This window comes from Haliotis asinina, chromosome 3, assembly GCF_037392515.1.
Source record: "Haliotis asinina isolate JCU_RB_2024 chromosome 3, JCU_Hal_asi_v2, whole genome shotgun sequence".
NCBI lineage: Eukaryota > Metazoa > Mollusca > Gastropoda > Lepetellida > Haliotidae > Haliotis > Haliotis asinina.
The window spans coordinates 13,464,379-13,485,930 of record NC_090282.1 but is presented as its reverse complement, the minus strand read 5'-3'; the positions used below and the strand labels follow the sequence as shown (position 1 = coordinate 13,485,930).

At 40.5% G+C, this 21,552-nt stretch overlaps 2 protein-coding genes across 3 annotated transcripts in view; one reads left to right on the top strand and one right to left on the bottom strand.

Annotated features, from left to right (window-relative positions):
• The first annotated feature begins 1,838 nt into the window (after positions 1 to 1,838).
• On the top strand, positions 1,839 to 12,079 carry LOC137277493 (programmed cell death protein 2-like). The gene is made up of 7 exons (XM_067809239.1): positions 1,839 to 1,907; positions 2,020 to 2,118; positions 5,310 to 5,467; positions 6,911 to 7,531; positions 9,312 to 9,437; positions 9,765 to 9,907; positions 10,962 to 12,079. The coding sequence occupies exons 2-7, from the start codon at positions 2,035 to 2,037 to the stop codon at positions 11,093 to 11,095; spliced, it is 1,266 nt and encodes a 421-aa protein (XP_067665340.1). The 5' UTR covers positions 1,839 to 1,907; positions 2,020 to 2,034; the 3' UTR covers positions 11,096 to 12,079.
• Positions 12,049 to 21,552, bottom strand: part of LOC137277492 (zinc metalloproteinase nas-36-like) — a 27,997-nt gene continuing 18,493 nt past the window's right edge. Inside the window, exons 5-16 of one of the 2 annotated variants that reach the window (XM_067809237.1) lie at positions 21,388 to 21,460; positions 20,565 to 20,768; positions 19,751 to 19,874; positions 18,212 to 18,346; positions 17,518 to 17,627; positions 16,678 to 16,826; positions 16,394 to 16,509; positions 15,707 to 15,860; positions 15,329 to 15,417; positions 14,113 to 14,266; positions 13,370 to 13,498; positions 12,049 to 13,054 (exon numbers count right to left, since the gene is read on the bottom strand). In XM_067809237.1, coding sequence (XP_067665338.1) covers positions 12,964 to 13,054; positions 13,370 to 13,498; positions 14,113 to 14,266; positions 15,329 to 15,417; positions 15,707 to 15,860; positions 16,394 to 16,509; positions 16,678 to 16,826; positions 17,518 to 17,627; positions 18,212 to 18,346; positions 19,751 to 19,874; positions 20,565 to 20,768; positions 21,388 to 21,460 — 1,528 coding nt within the window. In that variant the 3' untranslated portion in view covers positions 12,049 to 12,963. The remainder of the gene's footprint in view (positions 13,055 to 13,369; positions 13,499 to 14,112; positions 14,267 to 15,328; positions 15,418 to 15,706; positions 15,861 to 16,393; positions 16,510 to 16,677; positions 16,827 to 17,517; positions 17,628 to 18,211; positions 18,347 to 19,750; positions 19,875 to 20,564; positions 20,769 to 21,387; positions 21,461 to 21,552) is intronic. The other variant, XM_067809238.1, reaches the window with a different exon arrangement.

Below are 21,552 nucleotides of genomic sequence, written 5' to 3'. Positions count from 1 at the left end.
TATGCTCTGTACAGTTACAAAGAGATCAGTAAGCTATTATACAGTATAAGATAAAAGACGCATTGGTTTAAGGGTGATACTTCTATCCAAAATAGGATGTCTTACATGATCAGAATCTGAAATACTGTTAAGAAGTTCTTGTAGAGTTCCATATGAAATAGATAATGAAGAGAGATTGATGGATATCATGCAATGAAATGAGTTGCTGTGAATACACTGAGTTGTTTTAGACTGAGTCAGTTTAGGTGTTGAAACACAGCCTGAATTTAGTTTCCTAAGGCTGTAAATGTTTAACTGCAATGATTAATTTTGCAATATCTCATAATAATGTTATACTTATGTTTTTCTGATGGTTTAGTTATGTTTCAGTATTTAACAATGTAAATGTTTCTATGCTGGTGCCTTGTTAAGGATTAGTTCAATCATCAGCACTTACTTTGTGTATTGCAAAACTCGTGCAAGCCATGTTACATTTCATTGCCGAAAAGTATTTTATAATGCACATTTATCAGGTCAGTTCAAGCAAAATAAAATGTGTGTTTTCCTAGTGGGCCCTGTTCTCTTTCCTGAACATCTGCACAGAAACCTAAGTTAATCATTTGCTAAGTATTGCTCTTAGTAATCCTGATTGAGTGGCAACTGGATCACCACAGGGCTCATACAGCACTCTCAATGCAGTAGAAAGTAGATCTCTAATGGTGGTAAGTGGATCATAACAGGGTCGTAGCACTCTTGCATAAACTCGTAAACTAGAAGCGACTCTACCTGATTGACATCTGTGAGACCAATGAGTGCAGTCTCATTATCAGGTCGCAGTAAAATTGAGGAATTATCTGTTCTCAGTAATTCAGCTGCAAATGGCAATCAAAGGAACAACTCAGCATGACCGTCTGCAAGTCTGCAATCATAATGGTCATGACATGATTGTCATAGCGGGGTTGCAGTTCACCCTGACTAACATGTGAACTGAACACCTGGTGACTAACACGTGAACTGGACACCTGGTGATTCATGCTTGCACTTAAACCTAGTGACTAACACATGAAGTGAGCACATGGGGACTTATACCTGCACTATATACCTGGTGACTTGCACATCAACTGAACACCTGGTGACTTACACATAAACTGAACACCTGGTGACTTTCATATGAACTGAATGCATGGGGACTTGCACATGAGCTAAACGCCTGGTGACTTACACATCCACTTGACATTTGGTAACTTACTCATACACTGAACGCCTGGGGACTTTCACCTGAAGTGACCACCTGGTGACACACATGAACTGAACACCTGGTGACTTAAACATGAACTGAACACCTGGTGACTTACACATGAACTGGACACAGTACTAAAGTACTATTGTCTTCCCTTACATATGAACCAAATGGGATGTAAAGAAACAATCATCAAAAGACATTTGTAATGCATACAAATGGATCTGTCACCAGTGCCTGTGGATGGATATAACATGATTCAAATACTGATGAAGACTTTCCTCAAACTATATACAACAGGCTGTATTACTTTATACTGAATATCGATGTGTGTTAAACAAAAAACATCTGTCCGGATGTACCTCTACGTTATTAGGGCATCCATTACTAACTGCAAGAGGTCAGCTTTTCTACTGGCTGGCAATCTTTCATAACAGTGGCTATAATATGTTTGTACATGATATGCTTGACCTTAATGAAATACCCATCTGTTTAATTAAACAACAACAAAAATAACAAAACCGTGATCTGAGGAATAGACAATTTTAATTTCTGCATAGATTTGAACTCACCATGTTCGTTTCTAACGGTAAATTATAGTGTGCCATTAGTCATTCAGAGTTCCTTCCCTTCTGTTATTGCTCCGTCGTTCCGGTTTGTTCAACACGTGGGTTGGTATAGACACAGAGTATGTAGTAACGTTATGCCTGGAATCCGGTAATAAATGCCCGGTGTATCAAAACAGAGGCAGTCGTAAGTTCATTGTCAGATAAACAAATTTGATTTATCATTAATGTCAGCGACTGAAAAGAAGAATGTCGACGGTGTTGCTCGGTGTTCCCGACACAGAAGTCGATTCGCCAACCACTTGGGATGTGAACAAGATAGGTGGACACCCTGTAAGTAGTACCTACCTCTGAAGTAGCAATGACAGAGAGCTTGATTTCAACTCTGGTAACCTACAGCTTTTGTGATGTTTCAATGTGTAAAACAGTACTGAAATCAAGATGTCTGCGCTACAGCCAGGGCCCAGATCATGGGCAGATGATGGCGATAACTGGTACACGGTGATTTTTAACTGGTCGCTGGCCATCATCTACCAATGGATTCACGGGTTTTAACACGTACTTGTGTACTGTACACTAGGAGCTGTGATGACACTGAAAGAATCTGCTCACAAAGTTGACTCCAAGGTTTCTACTCCCTGTCATAGCTGGGCTCGATCCTCCAAGCTCACTCGATAACTAGCCAGGCGCCTTAGATCTAGTCACCTATCACCCACCACATCACCCACCGCATCACCACTCGCCCACCACTCGCCCTTGTACATGTCTTTTTAGTGCAGCATAAATATTTTTCATGAATGTAATTTTCTTAAGATCCAACTCAATTTGAGCACATTTGTGAGGAATCATCTTACTTACCTACAGTCACAGAATTTTTGTTTGATTTTCCATTGCTTGTTTATCGACTGGCAACGAGTTGATCAACATATGCACTGGGTAGCAACCAGTTATCACCAGTTACCAGTTATGCATCAGTTACTGGCAACACCTGGCAGAAGCACATCTGCAAACAGCTTGACTTGTAGTTCTGTAGTATTTCACACATTAACTTACACATCACAAAAACAATAGGCTATGAGAATTAAAATCACTGTAAGAATTTTACATTGTAGACGTTACAAATATGAATCCCTTCGAAAGGCTGGGCCCAAACAAGTCGGGCTATATCATGTGACCATTTGTGTGCTTACATGAAATTTCATAAATGATGAGGATTGAATGAAAATCATCCTGGCTATGTTGTGAATCTGTGACTTGACAATTCAGTCCATAAGAAGTGCTTATTTAAATTTGATACACCCATGTTGCCAACACTCAATCACTAAACTTTGACTTGACCTAAATTTCCAACTCTGATTTATGCACTCGACATACACCATGCAGACAATACTGAGAAAGTATAACTTTCACTTTTCACCTTCATCTTTACTTTTTTCCCCCAGTGAAAACAAACATTACCAAAACTGCAAACGACTATTCAAAAAGTCAACTTTGATAACTTCATCTGCATGGTGACATCTCCAAATTCCCATCGACATATATCAGCATCTGACAACATTCACATTGAGAATGAGTTTGGTAGTTTTAAACTGTTGTTAAAAGCAAATTCCAATTATGAACTTACTTCAGTATATCAAGGTTTGAAATACAATTTTATTTTATGAAATTTTACTCACATTTGGTTAATGACCTGAAAAATTCAGAAATGGCAATAACTCGTCTTGTTAGTTGTTGGGAAAACACAATATACATTACTTCACTTCCTGTTGACCACAATTTGCAGAAACATGATCGGCAGCTGTAAACAAGCAGGAAACATCGGTGAATAGCTAATCAATCATCAAGAAAAATTTCATGTTAAGAAACAGAGGGGCAAATAGTTAAAAACCATTAAAAAACTGTGATAGCAGGTCACTAGTGAGCACAGTGTCAAGAACTCCTTTAACATGCCATCCTATGGGGTTGTGCATTCTGGAACCGAGCGCAAGTTGATAGATGTGATGTCAATAGTTCCAAGAGTGGTTGGAAAACTAAAATGACATGATGTGTGCAGAGCAGAGATGATTTCATATTGGCCTGTTAAAATTTACAAAAATTCATCCTCAACTCACTTTATCAAAATTATTCATGCTACACTGAAATAACATATAAATCTATGGAATTATGTGAAGTGTCCAAATATAACTGCCACATGTCTGTAGCTAGTGATTATAGCATCCACTTATCACGCTGAAGACTGGGGTTCGATTCCCCACATGGGCACAATGTATGAAGCTCACATATGGTGTCCCCTGCCTTCATATTGCTGGAGTATTACTAAATGATGCGTAAAATCATACTCGCTCACTCTTATGTGATGACACATGACTGAAACAATACTGCGTTTTTATGTACAGTCTGTTTGTGATTCCTGTTGTATTAATTTTCATTCTGAATGACCCATGAAGGTCCCAGGGTAGAATAGGCCTTCAGCAACCCATGTTTGCCCTAAAAGGCGACTATGCTTGTTGTAAGAGGCGACTAACGGGATCGGATGGTCAGACTCGCTGACTTGGTTGACACATGTCATCGGTTCCCAGTTGCGCATATCAATGCTCATGCTGTTGATCACTGGATTATTTGGTCCAGACTCGATTATTTACAGATCGCCGCCATATAGCTTGAATATTGCTGAGTGAGGCATTAAACTAAACTCACTCACTCACTCATTTCATTCTGAATGGCTACTCATAAAATGTACAGTGGTGAGGTAAATTATGGTTGTGACATTAATCCCTTCACTTTCTGGCTACAGTTGTGGCAGATACTCTACCTCCTCTCTAATCCTTTGTCAAGCAAGTTCGTAGGAGTAGGCATTTGTAGCCCAAAAAATTAAGAAAGCATTGTATCTGGTCAGCCATGGTAAGTAATACTTCAAGTTGTTTCTCCACTTCTACTACCTACATTGTTTTATGGAAACTAAATAAAACATCAAATCCTGTCCCAAAGAAGACATGACAATGAACATGTTTTCCATTATCCAGAGTTTGGTGAAGTCAAGTTGTTTGTAACCCTGTGAATTTCACTTGTAACGTATGTTTGTTTTTAACGAATCTCTAAATCATGATATTGACTAACTGTGTGTTAATGATGGTTTGCGTGTGAATGTTATTGCAGATGAATGATGGCTTTTGAAAGTAGATGTAGATTGATTGCCTCTACAAAATAGTAAATCTGTACTCCTCTGCTTTGTCCTGTTATTCATAGGAGCAGAATAGATGAATCAGTTACTTAATTGGCATTTTATGTTTTATGATTTTGAAATTACCAGGATTACAAAGTGTCTTGAGGTTTGAACTTACTTAGATTATGTACAATCTAAATAACACAATGATTCATGTCTTTTCCTTGTCTGACCTGGCTGACATCATAGTGGGCAAGAATACCAACTAGAGGCCTGAATTCTGTTCTCTATGTGGAAACAGTATCAGTCTTGCATCCTGCCAGTGTCTGGAAACGTGATTTGTAACTGTTTTCTTTTTAAGGACCTGATGATCCCTCTGTCCACACCCAAATGTGAGGGATGCTCATCTCTGATGCTTCATGTACTACAGATTTATTGTCCATTAGAGTTATCTCCCTTCCATCGATGTCTTCATGTGTTTGCCTGCTCGACAAGGTCATGCTGGAACAAGGAGCATGGGTATAGTTCCTCTTGGCTGAAACTTGAGGTTTTGTGTTACCCACAGTATGATGTTTAGCAATATGTGCTATGTGCCCCTTTAAAACAAACAGCCACAAACCAGCATCCACAAGCATGTGTTAGTTAATATTCATAGGATGTCTTCAACCAATGACAGTCCTGTAAGAATTGATCTTCAGCTAACCATGCTTGTCATATGAGGTGACTGACAGGTTTTGGTGGCCAGACCAGCTGACTAGGTTGACACAAAGTTTTGTTTATTACATCATATTATATACCCATAAAATTAGGATAGTAACAGGGGGGTGCAATACAGAAGCATGGTCAAATTGTGTATTGCATCCCACATTTCCTATGGGGACCCCTGCTGGTTCTACTCTCTCCAAAGCTTTGCAATTTCAAATGAATGCAAGATAAGAGAATATGTTATAGATATAGGACTTCATACCAGTGCACTTGGATGTTTTGTATTGAACTTGAAGATGTCAAAGGAGCAGACAAGAAGATATCATGGGAGTGGAGAAACAGTGAGTTCGAAGTAAGAGTTCTGTGCTCCCATGACATCTTCGAGTTCAATACAAAACGTCCAAATGCACTGGCATGATGTTCCATATATGTATCCCACTCGTACAAATCGATACTCATGTTGTTGATCTTTGGATTGTCTGGTCCGGACAGGCTCAGTTATTTACAGAGCACAGCCACATAACTGGAATATTGCTGAGTGTGGCTTTGAGCAATAAATGAACCAGTCACAAAAGTTATTTCTGTAATAATTATTTCATTGCCTCAGTATCACAAAATAAATCTAAAAGACATCATTGACACTTTGATTAAAAAAAAATGTTTGTTTGAGTGAATTAACATGGTTAAATTATTCCAGGATTTTATGCATGACAGAAATGTGAGTCCAATATGAACAAATGTATAGAATGGACACAGAAAAATATTTATCTGATGCACAGCGATATTCACGGTTCAAAATCCATGACAAGAAATACACAGTTAGAAAGTATCCATTACACCTTGCAATACAGTCTGCTACACCATTTCATCACTTTACAGAACCATCATATTTCATGTAAGGACACTTGAAATAAGTAATTGGTGGTCCTGTGGTCCCCAGATTTTGTTCGGGGTTTAACTTTACCCAAATTATATTACGCTCACTCAGTGGGAATGATTCAATGGTAATTGTCCTTAGCAGTCGTGGTAAAAATTATTCTGTCTGTTAGAATTAATGAGAGTTGTTGATTGCATGCAACATATGTGGCATTTCTTTTTCTCTGAGTAAGTAGTACCCTGAGGGTTTCGTTGTTAAATTTCCTAACGTATGATTTGAAATATCCATCTGTCAAAGACTACTGAACATGAAAAGTCCTGATATAAGTCGGTGATGATCTAAATCCATTGCCATAAACTGGGTTCCTTCTGTATGTTTAGGTGGAGGGTATTTCGGTCTCAGCTCAGAGATTCCAGTATTTGCCAGGAGCAGTCAGCCAGTGATTCCTGTTCCAGTAAAAGTAAGGTTGCTATGGAAACCAGTGATTGGTGTGATGATGCTGATGACTGGGGCTGTGATGATGATGCTCAAGATTTGGTTGCTATGGTGACGGACAGTACAGAGGTTGTTGGCACTGAGTGTACAACTGCTCGTGTGGATTTTACTCCTGAATCTCCGGCAACATCCACCAGCAGTCATTCCGAGCTAGATGGAGCAGGTGGTGCTGAAGATGCTGTTGTGCTGGGCCTGGATGAGTTGAATATGGAGGATGACAATGGATCAGACAGAGTCGAGGGAGATGACTCACTCCTCCCAAGTGAGAAAACATTAGCAAATGTTATTAGTTACTTAGCAACCAACCAACCAGATGATACGTGTAATGGTGATGGAGTCTTGCTGAAGTCTTCAGCTTCCCAGTCCACTCCGCTGTTGTCGTATCATCTAAATGTGTTTGATGAACCATCCAGTGATGTCACAGATGAGGCCCATGTGGCCAGACTGTTGAAAGACTATGAGAGAGCAGAACGTGTGGATGTCAGATCACTGATAGATGATGACAGGTGAGACATGCTGTTTGGTATCTACTTGTTGGCAAACAAGATTAAGTTGAGCACTGACCTGAAAATTGACCGATACAAACATGTATGAGTGTCGTCCACTGGCGCTTGCCATTGTGAGCAAAAGGGCCCCACGTTGAGCAAGAATAGTTGCTCCACTCCAATAGTTGCACTCTTATGAGCAAGGTGTGTGCATTTATGCATGCAATAAATTTCTTCATCATGCACTGCATGTGAACTAATCTACATCTGCTCTCCCTTTCATAAACCATATTGGTTTGCTCATTGCCATGAACCACCTACTGCTCATAAATGCATTCTCTGCAACCATTCGAATTTATCCTTGTTTGCCAGTAAATGTATTTACTCACTTAAGCAAGAGATAGTAGTTCATGTCATCTGGAATAGCCAATGGATTGAATGGAAGGAAGAAACATCGCTGTTGCTTTCCTGTTATGGATCGGGTGGTTAGACTCACTGACTTGGTTGGCACATGTCATCAGTTCCCAATTAAGCTGATCGATGCTCATGCTGTTGATCACTGGATTGTCTGGTCCAGACTCGATTATTTACAGACCACCGCCATATGGCTGGAATATTGCTGAAAACTAAACTTACTCATTCACTGTTAATCAGTGTTATGGTAGCATTGCTCTGGTTTGATGAAAGGTCAATCAGTGGTCTCAATGTTCATAGCATTCTTAACGTTATGACCTGTTTCAACTCAACAGCTTATCAGAATGAATGTTTTAGTGCTATGAACATTTCACAGATTGCTACCCTGATTGCTAATGGGATGATTTCAGATCTGTTTTTAAGTTGGTGTAGAATTCAATCAGGCATCACTTATTGGAGAGTTTTGCTAAATGTAAATCCAGTAAATGAGGATATCAATCACAAGTGCCAGGTTGTGTTCCAAGAACTGTTCCTCTGCCTTGCCTCCATTATCAGAATCTTCAGTTCTATCATAGTGTTGATTTGAGAAGTGTATCCAGTGTAATAGAGGGACTGGCACAGTTTGAATCTCCAGTTACATAGATAGGATATTTATATAGGGCACATATCCACTCACTAGTGCATGCTCAAGATTATAGTCTGCTCAAAAGTGATGAATTGCAATCTAACTCGAAAAATAACAAACATAAAATATCGATGAAGTGCTGATAATAATCAAAACATCATACCAACTCTGTAAGATTTTTACAGAAGTTCTGCCCTAAAAATAAACAAGTTGTTTAACAATTCATCATTTAATTATTGACACAGTTTACTAATCGTTACAAGGGATGAGTCAGAGAAAGGGACAACCAGGTGTGTGAGACAGGACGGAGACGGCATAGCTCGGGGTAAAGAAAAAGTAACTTTCTCCGCACCTTTTGCTGCACTCCTCTCTTGTAACACTGAACTGTGCCAATATTTTAATGATAGTATGTTAATCAACTTACTTTTAGGTCAAAACTTCTGCAAAAACCTTACAGAGTTGGTATGATGTTTTGGTTGTTTTCTGCGTTTCATTGAGTATTTTATGTACATTAGTTTTCAAGTTAGATTGCAACTGAACCAAATGAAGTATAATGGATGCTATACTTGGAGTTATGTCCCTTTGTGCATAGACATTCATTAGTATGCCTGTAATGTTCAAATGAGACTTGGTTCAATCACCAGCAACAATTCTGACTATATGGACATTGTCAGAAAAGAATGGTTACTCATTATGTTTGTGAATGTCTAACCTCTGTGCTAACAGAATATCAAATACTTATCTTAATACTTGAAAATTCAGGGAACCTAATGGGGGCAAGAAAAGTGCTTCAGCTGAAAAATATGAAAAGACAGAACTGAAACATGGAGACAAACACTTCCACAAGTTCATGAAGCGCATAAAGAGGTGCCCAGAACAAGTTATCAGGTAAATATGTTAACACACCACAGTCAGTGTTTGTCAAGATTGCTAGATAATTGTCTTACTCCTGTCTCTTTCCTGGATTTGGCAATGTGTACTTTTTGTATCTTTTGCAGTTCTAGTCAGTCCTCAACTACTTTTTGAATAACACAAAATTAAAATGTATGCAACCTCGGTCCATGGTTATCTTCAAGCAGCAACAACTGCAAGTTTTGTATTTATTGCATGAGTCCATTGTCTGTTATCAATATTTCAGAAGCATTCTATAAATGAGATGTCATCTGTGTCAGGATGTCTGCAACTATGATCGTCATTGTGTATTGTCTGTACCAGGTATCACCTTGGAGGAACCCCACTTCCTATCTCCGCCTCATCTTTAGGACCACGCCCCTGCCCTGTGTGTGGTGCAGCTAGGGTGTTTGAGGTACAACTGGTCCCATCACTTGTGCCCTACCTGTGTCAGCACAAGGAACAAGGTGTGTCATGACTTTACATTCAACCCTTCAGTAATCAGATAACTACTTGATGTTACTATGTTTATTGAAATTATGTCTTTTATAGGAAACAATGTTGGCATCAACACGTTCAAATGAGCATATGCATTGTTTTTGGTACTAATATATGAGGTCAGTAAGAACTAGTTCCTGTCAGTATGGTGGAAATCTTTGAAGATACGTGTAGAATTTAAGCTTGCAAGGATGACTGCTGATGAGTCTGTAAAGGCCTGAGACACAATGTGTTGCTTTTACCAATGCAGCAGGTGAGTGAGTGAGTGAGTTTAGTTTTACGCCGCACTCAGCTATATTCCAGCTATATGACATCGGTCTGTAAATAATCAAGTCTGGACCAGACAATCCAGTGATCAACAACATGAGCATCGATGTGTGCAATTGGGAACTGATGACATGTGTCAACCAACCACCCAATCCTGTTAGTCGCCCTCTTACGACAAGCATAGTCGCCTTTTATGGCAAACATGGGTCGCTGAAGGCCTATTCAACCCCGGGACCTTCTCGGTTCGCAGCAGATGGGAGTCTACCATGACTGTATTAGACTGTAGAGAAATCAGCTGTTTGCTCACTGTAGCCAAAGGTGTTTGACAGAAATGTATGGGTCCACCACTGTCAGGGAATTGTATGGAATTGATCTGTTGGTTATTATTGAGTTTTGTTTGTAGTTTCACACTAAGAGCTGCAATAGTCCAGCTATATGGCAGCAGTCTGTAAATTATGGAGTCGGAAACAGACAATCGAGTGATCACATAGGTATCAATGTATGCAGTTTGGATACGATGCTATATACTATGCTGCCTTTCATCTCTCTCAGCTAATGTATAAAGATCTATACCATATATGTTGACAGCAGTCATCCAGGAAATACCTTGCCTTTACTGTCACTGACATTTGTTCTGAGCACCTGGTCCTAGTCATATTGAACATTGGTATGGTTTCATTGTAGTTATTTGTGTGATGATATCATGATATCCCAGATCACTGAGATGACATGTGAGTGTGTGCTCTTCTCTCACAGGCCCTGTGGTGGAGTTCGGGACAGTGTTGGTGTACACCTGCAGCAAGAGTTGTTGGGAGGAGGAACTCCCGGGTCCCCGAGAGGAGCTTGTCATTGTACAGTCAGACCCAGACCAGCATCTCTTCAAATCATGAAACTGTCCTCATGATCAAATGCTATCTTCCTCAACAAGAGCCTGTCATTGTACAGTCAGACCCAAACCAGCATCTCTTCAAATCATGAAACTAACCCATGATCAAGTGCTGTGTTCCTCAACAAGAGTTTGTCATTGTACAGTCAGACCCAAACCAGCATCTCTTCAAATCATGAAACTATCTTCATGATCAAGTGCTGTGTTCCTCAATATGAGCTTGTCATTGTACAGTCAGACCCAGACCAGTATTGTCTTAAGTGATTGATATAATCTTGTGTATCCTGTCTACAAACCACGACCTAAGAAATGTGACCATTATCAGTCTGCATGTTAAACATACTTATAGAGTGGGAGGTTTGAGGTAAACCCCATTTGTAATGCTCCAACTGAAAATGACGCTATTGTTTGTGGAGGAATGATGCATTGAAAGTCTTAAGGGTCTAATTTTGAAAGGGAGAGGTCTGGACAGTGCTCTTTTAAACTTATGGTAGGAGGAACGTGATGCAGGTATGAGGTAAAAACTTCCTAGGTGAAACCCACAAGTCTGAGTGTAAATCTAGACAGATAAAGTATGGGAACCAGAGATTCAAATAATGATCACAGGGATCTGATACACATCTCATTGAGTGACAGGTCAACCATGGTCCACCACAAACGGTATGCTGATTGGGAGTGCATGGTGATAGCCATTATATATAGTGACTGCTGCAATGCTTGGAACATTTGCCTCACAGTAATATGCAGAGTCTTTGCAGTTGTACATTAATATGATGTATATTTGAACTCATGTCTGTCTGTTTATTAAAGTTGGCAGTCTTTGTGTCTATCTGTGTTTGTGAGAGCTTCAGTGGTTGTGTGTTTGATTCTGTATGTGCCAAAGGACACATATTCATCTCTGTATGTGCCTCTGTTCCTCTGTATGTCTGAGCAAAAATAACAAAAAGTTGTGAAATAAATATACAAGCATTCCTTTCATATGTATTGACATAATTTCTTCTGTTTTTTGTGAAGACAGACAGAAAGGTATATTCAGCATTAGATACTTGTCCACAACAGATTCCAGGATAGAGAATGAGGATGACATCCCTCAGTAGTCACATCGCACTTCCATACAAATCACATAGTATATCTAACCACTATGGGAGCCTGTAAGGTTTTATCAACATTGTCTGCAATAATATAGCATGTTTAGAACACTTTATATGGAAACTTTTCATAGAAAAGACATGTATTCAAAAAGCGTAACCACGCTGTCTAATACGTGATTTTATATATACACGGTGCAGTGATAGTGTTAAACATTTTGGATTGTAACATAAAGCAACATTTACAGAGCAATGAAGACGTAGCATCAAGCACCAACCTTCTGGAGGTGTGTAGTCATTGTATGTACAGACAGCTATATTTACAGCTTGATTACTTCCAAGCATACAAGTGAAACACAATGAAAACAACTAAATTAAAAAAAAAATGTGGTGATGTTTGATGTGAAATATAATAATGATGGATAGCATGTATGAATGAAGCAGATCATTCAACCATCAATGTCCAGCGCAGTAGATGCCCACTGTTGAAAAAAGCACTTCTTGGAGACATCGACCTTCTGATAGGTCAATTTGGTGAACGACTACACTGACGTCATCAAAACGTCATCACCACTGGGGAGAGGAATCGATGGCTGTGATGTCTCTAAGCTGGGCCCCGTCTCGCATATCGCAAGGTGGTGCGCGCAAAGGGAGCCGGGGACCAGTTTATGATGTTTGTGGACAGGCTGACGTCACAGCGGTCAGCCTGCTTGGACATGGCGTATCTAGCTTGCTGGTCAGCCAGTAATATCACAGATAGAATTGCTTGGTGGTAGTTCGAGAACTAACTTGGGTTTTTGACACACTTCCCACTTGTCAGAGAGTATCCAGTACAACACTCGGCTGTACTGCAAACAGCCATGTATGTCTGGTACCTGAAACATAGGTTTACATCACTGAATTAGTCCCACGTGATACCTGTCGTTTAATTGCCGTAACACGTTATGTTTGGGACTACTCTTTCTCAGTGAAGTAGAGATTTTTGAAATTTTGTTGCACTGAGTCCCATATGGAGTACAGGAATGGTCAGGCATTTTTAATCCCATCTGTGTAGACTGATGTTCATGTAAGCAGTTGATTACTGGAAGTGGACCAGTTTGATTATTTACAGACAGTCGCCATTTATCACTGACATTGCTTAGTGTGGCATTAAAAAATACAAAGGCAAAAATTTTGAACTGCTGTATTACCGTGTACACATCTTGGTGGACCATATCATGCACTGTTCCTGATAAGTTCTTTTCTTGGGACAAACGAACCTTGTAGAGGGGCATGGCTTGTCCTGGCATGTAACGGTCTGCCTCTCCTCTGTTTGGTTACTGAAACAGGGAAGTGGAAACATTGTCGGCAAATATTTACTTTCTAACTTTGTTCATAACCAGCCGAATATTAAGTAACCGGTGCTTGTATAAAGGTCAGCAGTGCTTTTATCTGAGACAAGTTAGACGCTATGTAAACTGTTGTTGGGCAGCATTATAACAACAGTACCGTCACATTTCAGAACAGCGATAAATCATTGGGATATTCAGATAATACCCATAATTAAAGTGGTGGGAGGAGAAACCGTTTCTGTATCTGCACTATGGCTGAAATATGGATGATGTGGCTATAAATTTTAATTCATTCACTCAGTCAGTTACTCAATGTGCATTTTATCGATTATCAATGGTGATTGGTCGTCAGATCTCAGTACTTTATTGTTGAGACAAATATGATATGAATTTGTTCACTACGTCATATGTCATATATAACATGTGACGCTTGAAACGCTGAATCTTGTATCAACCAATGAAATACTCGGGAGTAATACCATTCATTTACTCAGGATGATGATCCGCCATTCCTAGTTGTGCTTATTTCCTAAATATTTGTTCCTTGGACTTACAATTCACATATTTCACTGAGAGCCAAAGCAATAGTATCCTGATTTTACCTGCAGGATGTCTTCTGTCTATCACAAACACGTGTTCTAGTTCGTGTTCCGCATCCGCCGCAAGACCGTGAGCACGCTGACCAGGCTGACCACGAGGCCTGACCATTATCGGTGTTTGGGGAATGTGTTGTCAGATGATGATCGGCTAACGTCACTGAAAGAGGTGACGTGATTAGGGTTTAACGTTACCGTCAAGGTTCTGCCTCAAATGTAGCGATTCGTGTCAATGTACATGTATGTGAAAATGGCTGCTTGTTCTATTCTCGACTTGTACCGAGTTTCGAGGGCTCGGTCAGTGAGATACAATTCAGCATCAAGGGAAGGATGTTAAATGACTAGAGATGTAAAGTTTTCCCCCTTGCCGAACAGTGATGGAACTGGTCTAATGAGTGCATGTGCTGTCCAATCAAACTCACATGACGATGTCGACATTCAGTTGATAATCAACATTGAGACTTCTGTTTAGGTTTCAATCTATTGTGGGATTTCCAGAGCATGTAAACCGTCAACGTGGAGTCGAGAGATATTTTCCAAAACTCTAAGCACTCCGCAATGGAAGGACTTTGATTATCATTATAGTATCAATCGGACTGATAATTTTAACTGGCCGCCATTGACACTAGCGATGTGAGAGTCGGAATTTGACTGGTCCATAGGAGGGACATTATATGGGGCGTTATAAATTCGTTATGGCCACTAGTGGCTGGACGATCAAACCACAAATTTCCAGCCTAGTTCAGAAAGGATGGACAACTGTAAACTCCCTAATGACAGTTGATTGACCCTCGATTCGGGAACATGCCCACTCAGACAATGGACAGTGGCTGGCCAAAATGTAGTGACAGCTTTTGCCTGACGCAGACAGGGACCTTCAGTTCCCGAGCATCACGCCGTCCATTGGTCACTGATTATCAGCCTGTGCAGTGACCATGGTTTAGCAAGGTATTCGCATGTTTTAGGCTGAATAAACGATAACGGCTCTAGCGTATGTTTAGATTGAGGAGGGCGGCAAAACCTAATTATATAAGGTATACACGGACGCGGGAAGAACACTTTGTATCTATTCCACCGTGGATACCAACAAACCCAACTAGGCATACGCTGAAACTGATTCTAGAAATGCAGTCTCTGTTGTATGGATCACAGTCTATATATGGCGCGTAATATTTGCCTCAACAAACTAAAGTAGATGAGTTGTTCGACCAAGAGTACTCACATATACATCTGTTACCAGAAAGTTTGAAGTCTCCACAGCACCGACCCACTTCCCGAAGACATTCGCCCCGTCGATATGCTGTTTTCGTCCTGAAGTATAAAATTGGTTCAGATTCGTTTTGAACACATGGACAATGTCTCAGGGTAATATGAAAGAACAGCCAGTAGCCTACCATTGTCATTTTTCTGAATCTCTTTAGCACAAGACCAACACTGGATTAAACGCTCGGTCAGCAGAATGAGCTGATGCTTTGAACGTACAAAAAGACATTTGGGCCATAGGGAAATTGTTGGTTTTCGTGGTATGATACTCTCATAAAACAAGTGCACAAAACGCATAGATTAGTAAATGCTAGTATTCACTTAGTAAATCACTCACGCGTAATATCCGCATCTCCACCCCACGGGTCTGAAGAAGGTTGGACAGAAAACCCTTTCCTTGAATGTCCACCTCTTTGGACACCACCTCTTCTCCTGCACCATACACGCCGGCTGGTCGGCGGTCGTCTGCTCCACGCAGCCACCACAGGAAGCTGAAACGTTTATAGGACTAGCTTACTTGCAACGACTTGTAGTAGTTCGGTTTAATGTTCCTTGTCTGCTCACGCGATCTTAAGAAGCCTTTAACTATAGTCCAGCAATATGACACAAGAAATAGGATTCACACACTGAAGAGAATCGAAGCCAAGTCCTTCTTCTGTTCCCTCAATGCCGAAAGTCAGGTCGGTTAGCAATAGGGATCTGTAAACATATCTTGTTCAGGCGACAGGCGAGCAGCAAGCCAATATGTCCGCCTAATAGGCTACAAAGCGGCTGTTATATTTAACTTAGCATAGACGACCTGCCTAACTTTCATTTTGCACGTGTAACCGCGGGGTTTTTTATAATGGAAGCTACGCCCTGGGACAAGACCGGGTTCAACAAAAACCATGTCGTCTTTCAGCAACAAACCTTGACTTCGGAAGATTAAACAGTCCACGTGAAATGAACCAAGTTCTAACCACCAAATGAAAGCGTATGGGCTATAATGTTATGACATACTGGAATAAGGTATGTGAAAACTTACTTGAAGACACGATAAACTTGAAGCCCCCGATACCTCCGTGTTTCGTTCTGAAGAGTACCATCATAGTATTGTTCTCCGACTGTATAACAGATGTGGGCGCTTGGCCGCAGCAAAACCTACACACAGAGGTGATGTAGAGAATATATAACTCAGATCATATGTAAATACGCTCTGAAACATAGATACGCTCTAAAATATATGTCATTTAGAAAAAGAGAGTTTGCATTCCCCTGTAAAAAGGTACCAGTCAGTTCCCGCGAGTCTCCATGGTAACGAGAACCTACCTGGCTCCTGTCCTGGCCATGCTGACTCTGTATTTGATTTCAATATATTCTTCATCACAGACGTTTCCACTAAAGCTGTCACAAGATGGTTGTGGGGAGATGAAGTCATCTTGGATTGGCATCAGGTTGACAACCTTGTCTTTGGCCGCCTTGAAAGAGAGAAAGAGGACACTTGTAGTGCATGCATGAAGGTTTTATGCATGAAGTATTCATTTGTGTTGTGACCTCGAAGCTGAATATGGAACCATGTCATGTTTCATATCTGTATTTAAATTGTACGTTATGATGAAAACATGTACCTCTAATGCCGCAGAACGTGATCGGAGTCTAAATAAAGTTCTGGGCCCACTTGCACAAAGCGATCTTAAGCCTATGTTGGAGTATGGGAGTTAAAATCATTGTAGCGATGAGATCGCTTAGTACAAGTGAGCCCAGTCCAGTTCAGGATGGGAGTCTAGTGAAGGGACGTGTATGATGTGCAGCGGTACTGGAATGAAGCCGGGACGAATCTGGGGCCAGCGTCCATTATCTACCAATTCTAACAAGACAAATATCTTGGGACGGCAAATCGTTCGAGTTCACGAGATGCAATATTCGCAGCGAGCACCGTTAGGCTCTCGTATTAAGAAGTAAACGAAGCTGGAGGGTGGGATATATAATGAACAGAAGACGTTAAGGACATGAGTGTGATTCTTTTCGTAATGCAGTCTGAGCACATAGCATATCGCATAGTATTCAGAAAACGTAACTGTATATAAGTATATAAGTGACCCAAACAACTGGGTTTTTTTTCACCATACCACAAGTGAGAGGGAGGACTATGACTCATACACGACTTACCTTGATTAGCCAGTTACACTGCACGTTAGGCTGGTACTGAAATGGGTACCCGGGAGTTTGGATGGTGTATGTTTCCGGACCCTCGATCTGCACAACTCCACCACATGACGCTGCAAACAAAAAGTTTCATTTCATTTTACATTCAGGAGTGGCTGACACTGAGGGCATACAAAGCTGCATACACAATCGTATGTAATTGTTTGGATAACAAGATTAGACAGTGAATGAGTATGGATTTACTTAGCGTTTAGCAATATCACGGTCACTTTTAGCAATGTTCCACCAATATCACGGTCACTTTTAGCAATGTTCCACCAATATCACGGTCACTTTTAGCAATGTTCCACCAATATCACGGTCACTTTTAGCAATGTTCCACCAATATCACGGTCACTTTTAGCAATGTTCCACCAATATCACGGTCACTTTTAGCGATATTCCACCAGTATCACGGTGGGGGACACCAGAAATGACTTTCACACATTTACACTCATGTGGGGAATCTAACCCAGGTCTTCCGCGAGACGAGCGAAAGCTTTAACCAATATGACAACCCGAACCCCTCAAGAACAGATAGAAAACTCTAGCAATGCCTGTGTCTCTTTTACACGTAAAAGGTCTGCTTTTCTTGGTAGGAAGATTCTTCAGTGTCAGTATTTTACATCAATGTATTAAATAGTTGGTTGATACGCACTACCTACAGATGGCGCTACCAACTGGCACTTGGTTCCTGTAAGGCCATCCGGGCATTTACACCGGGAGCAGTCGTTAGGGTCTGGATAACCCTCATACTGGCACAATCCCTTGACTGGCGAGGACGCACACCTGTCTAGAAACGAAATCTGTATTATTAGCTTGAAATCCAGGATGTAGATTACAAACTTGCAAGCTCTATAGCGCTGAGAACAGTTGTTGCCATTTATATTCAACCACATTTCCAAAATCTGACAGTCCCTTTAAATAGAAAACAAAATGTCGAGGAGATACCTGCTGCGCCTTTTGTGTTTCACTCACATCATTGTCTTCATTTAATAGAACATAAAGACACGAAACACAGTCATCATACTGGATGATGATGATGATGATGATGATGATGATGGTGATGGACTTCGTTTCTAATCACGAATAGATATAAAGATAGAATACCTAATGTAACAAACCGATGATGTTTAAAGCCTTCTTCACATACATAAAACTCTTTTGATTTAGATTGCTTGATTATTGTTTAAAGCTTACATGTAACTGAAAACATGCAAAGCTTTGCAGATTCTGATACCTATGGACGTACCGCAACAGTTACTAGAAATGTAAATTCAGTTCATAAGTTGAAAAATTACGCGATGAAAAAATACCCGCGAGAGGATTCACTAGTTTCAAGCCTTCTGGTGAGAAAAGTACACAGCGCATGTGCAGTGAATAGGTTCGCGGCAGTCTGATGCCTGGATTATGAGGACGTGAGTGGGAGTAATCTAATCTTGGTGTGTACACAAACAATTACACAATCTACTCGTTACATAAAAAAACCCCCAAAACATGCCGATTCTGATAAACAGCCTCTTTTACAGACACAAACAATGTCTGTTTTATTGACACCTATGTGTCTGCCTGCCTGTTTGCTAATGACAATATTCAATACACAACGCGAATCATTGACCACATGCAGTTTTAACCTATCAGGCTATACGCCATAGACAAAGCGCTGCAAATGAACCAGCCAATGAATGACTCCGTTACACTTGAGTGCTCGCCCACCCGCTCTGACTCGGTTCAGTCTCCCTACACTTGAGTGCTCGCTCAACCGCTCTGACTGGTAACATCCAGGGTGCTTCGTTTCGAGCCTAGTAAACCCACGTTTTTTTCATAATTAGCAATGTATAGTAATTTTCATGAATAATTATGTTTATAATTATGCTTTAATTATGTTTATTTGTTTGGTTGCATCTAAGCTTTAACGTTCAATAATGTTCCATGTATATGATGGCAGTCTGTAAAGAATCGAGTCTGCATCAGACAATCCACACATTATGACAGGCGATATACGCAACTGACAATACAATGACATGAGTCAACCAAGTTATGACGCCTGGCCACCCGATCTCGTTCGTTACCTCTTTCGATTCTAACATTCATCAATACCCGTTGAAAAACGTTTTGACAAACGAAAACGCCTTAGCGCCGCATAACCTGACTCAGATGTAGTGAAAAACAACATGGGTCTAAAAACGCTCTTTACCTTTACAGTACGCTAGGTTGGCCTGCTTGGCGTCATAGAAAGACAACATCTGGCGTTGGCCCAGAACATTCTGTTCCAAAGGTTGCAGAGTTTCTATCGTTGTCTTGCTTCCAACAGAAAACGCCTGAATATAACAAAGATACACGATGTATTGGTCGTCCCGACACCATGAAACCGTGCCCGTCAATGCCTAATTCAAAGTGCTGTTTTACTAGTGTTCACAAAACTTATCTGTAAATCAGGACATAACAAAGATCTACGAAATACGTATATCACAATGACATTAAACAACTAAGATGACATATCGTTTACTTGTATTCTTTGATTTCTATGTACGGCATCGGACGAAGTACAAAAATGTTGATCTGTATGAGAAGTGAATACGGACATATTATTGTCTTAAAATGCAAAATTACTGATATTTGTATAGTTAATTAACGTCAGAGGGTCAGTAATATTCAAGCAGTATCGCTGTCAAGGAATACTCGAATCTGGACCAAACGATCTGGTTACTGATATTCCGTCTGGGCATGATGACACGCCAACAGTCATATGATCGAACATGACCACCCAGACCATGGTTTAGCCGTAGTCCCCGGGAGGTGAATTTTGTCAAGGCGGACAAATGGTGACATCAATACATACGTTGTCGCTAATGAGTAACATAAAACAGTGTATTTCAGAGGTCAGATGAATTTAATTCTGGTAAAATTTCAGTTGTCTATGTCTTAAAATTGATAGTTGAGAGATCACCTCGTCCGCCTCCAATTGCTACCACTGGGGCCAGTTCGTGAAGCCTTGGATGGATTCTTACCGTGGAACCATAGTGCATGACAGATCCTATATCATAAGGGATATCCAGGTTGTCAAGGTAACGCCACGATTCCTTTAAGAAGTTGAAGTCCTCGCCGTCGCGGACGTTCTCGTATTTGACCCTGATGTGGTTGTCACGGTCAGGGCGGGAGTGCTCGTGCCAAAACCCAATAGCGTGTCCCAGCTCATGCACGACAATCCCCAACTGTCGGAACAAGAAACATGCCGTATATAGGGCGTGTGCTATACTACCTAGGACATATCCCCTAATCTTGAACCAGCTTCGACTCCATGGCTTTGGTTCACGTTGTCTCGCTTGATTGTTTTGTTTGTTTGTTTGTTGTTTAACGCCGTGCTTAGCGGCACCCCAGCTATAAGACGGTCTACAAGTAATCGCGTCTGCACGAGACAATCCAGTGATCCTCCCGGTCCCGTTAGTCACCTGTTCTAACAAGCATGGGTTGTTGAAGACCACTTATAACCCTTTGAATGTTCGTGTTAGTGTTATGACTCGGAATGAACATAAAATATTTCATTTCGTTTACCGTATCATTTTCCGTTTGTGAAAATTGCGTGAACTATTTTTACTGTAACCGGATGTCAATAAAAGATGCGCAGTGTATTCCGCCATTTCAAAAGAATAACACTTCTTGATGTTGTCTCTGAGGACTGAAACTAGCCACAATACTTCTAACAGTTTCTAACACTTTCTAAGTCATGTTAGTAATTATATCAAGGATGTATTCAACATGCTTCCAGTTACACTAATTCTCACGCCATAGATGGTATCATACCGTGTATTCCTTAGGAAATATTCAACTTACAGAGAAACAGCCTTCTCCCACGGATATTTCCTGTAGTTTAAATGCATTTTCCTTGCCGACATAGGACCAGCACCTAGGAACAAAAGACCATGAGGCATAAAAGAATGCGCAAAACCAAATACGATATATATCGTAAACTTACAGACCAACTATATGCGGAATGAT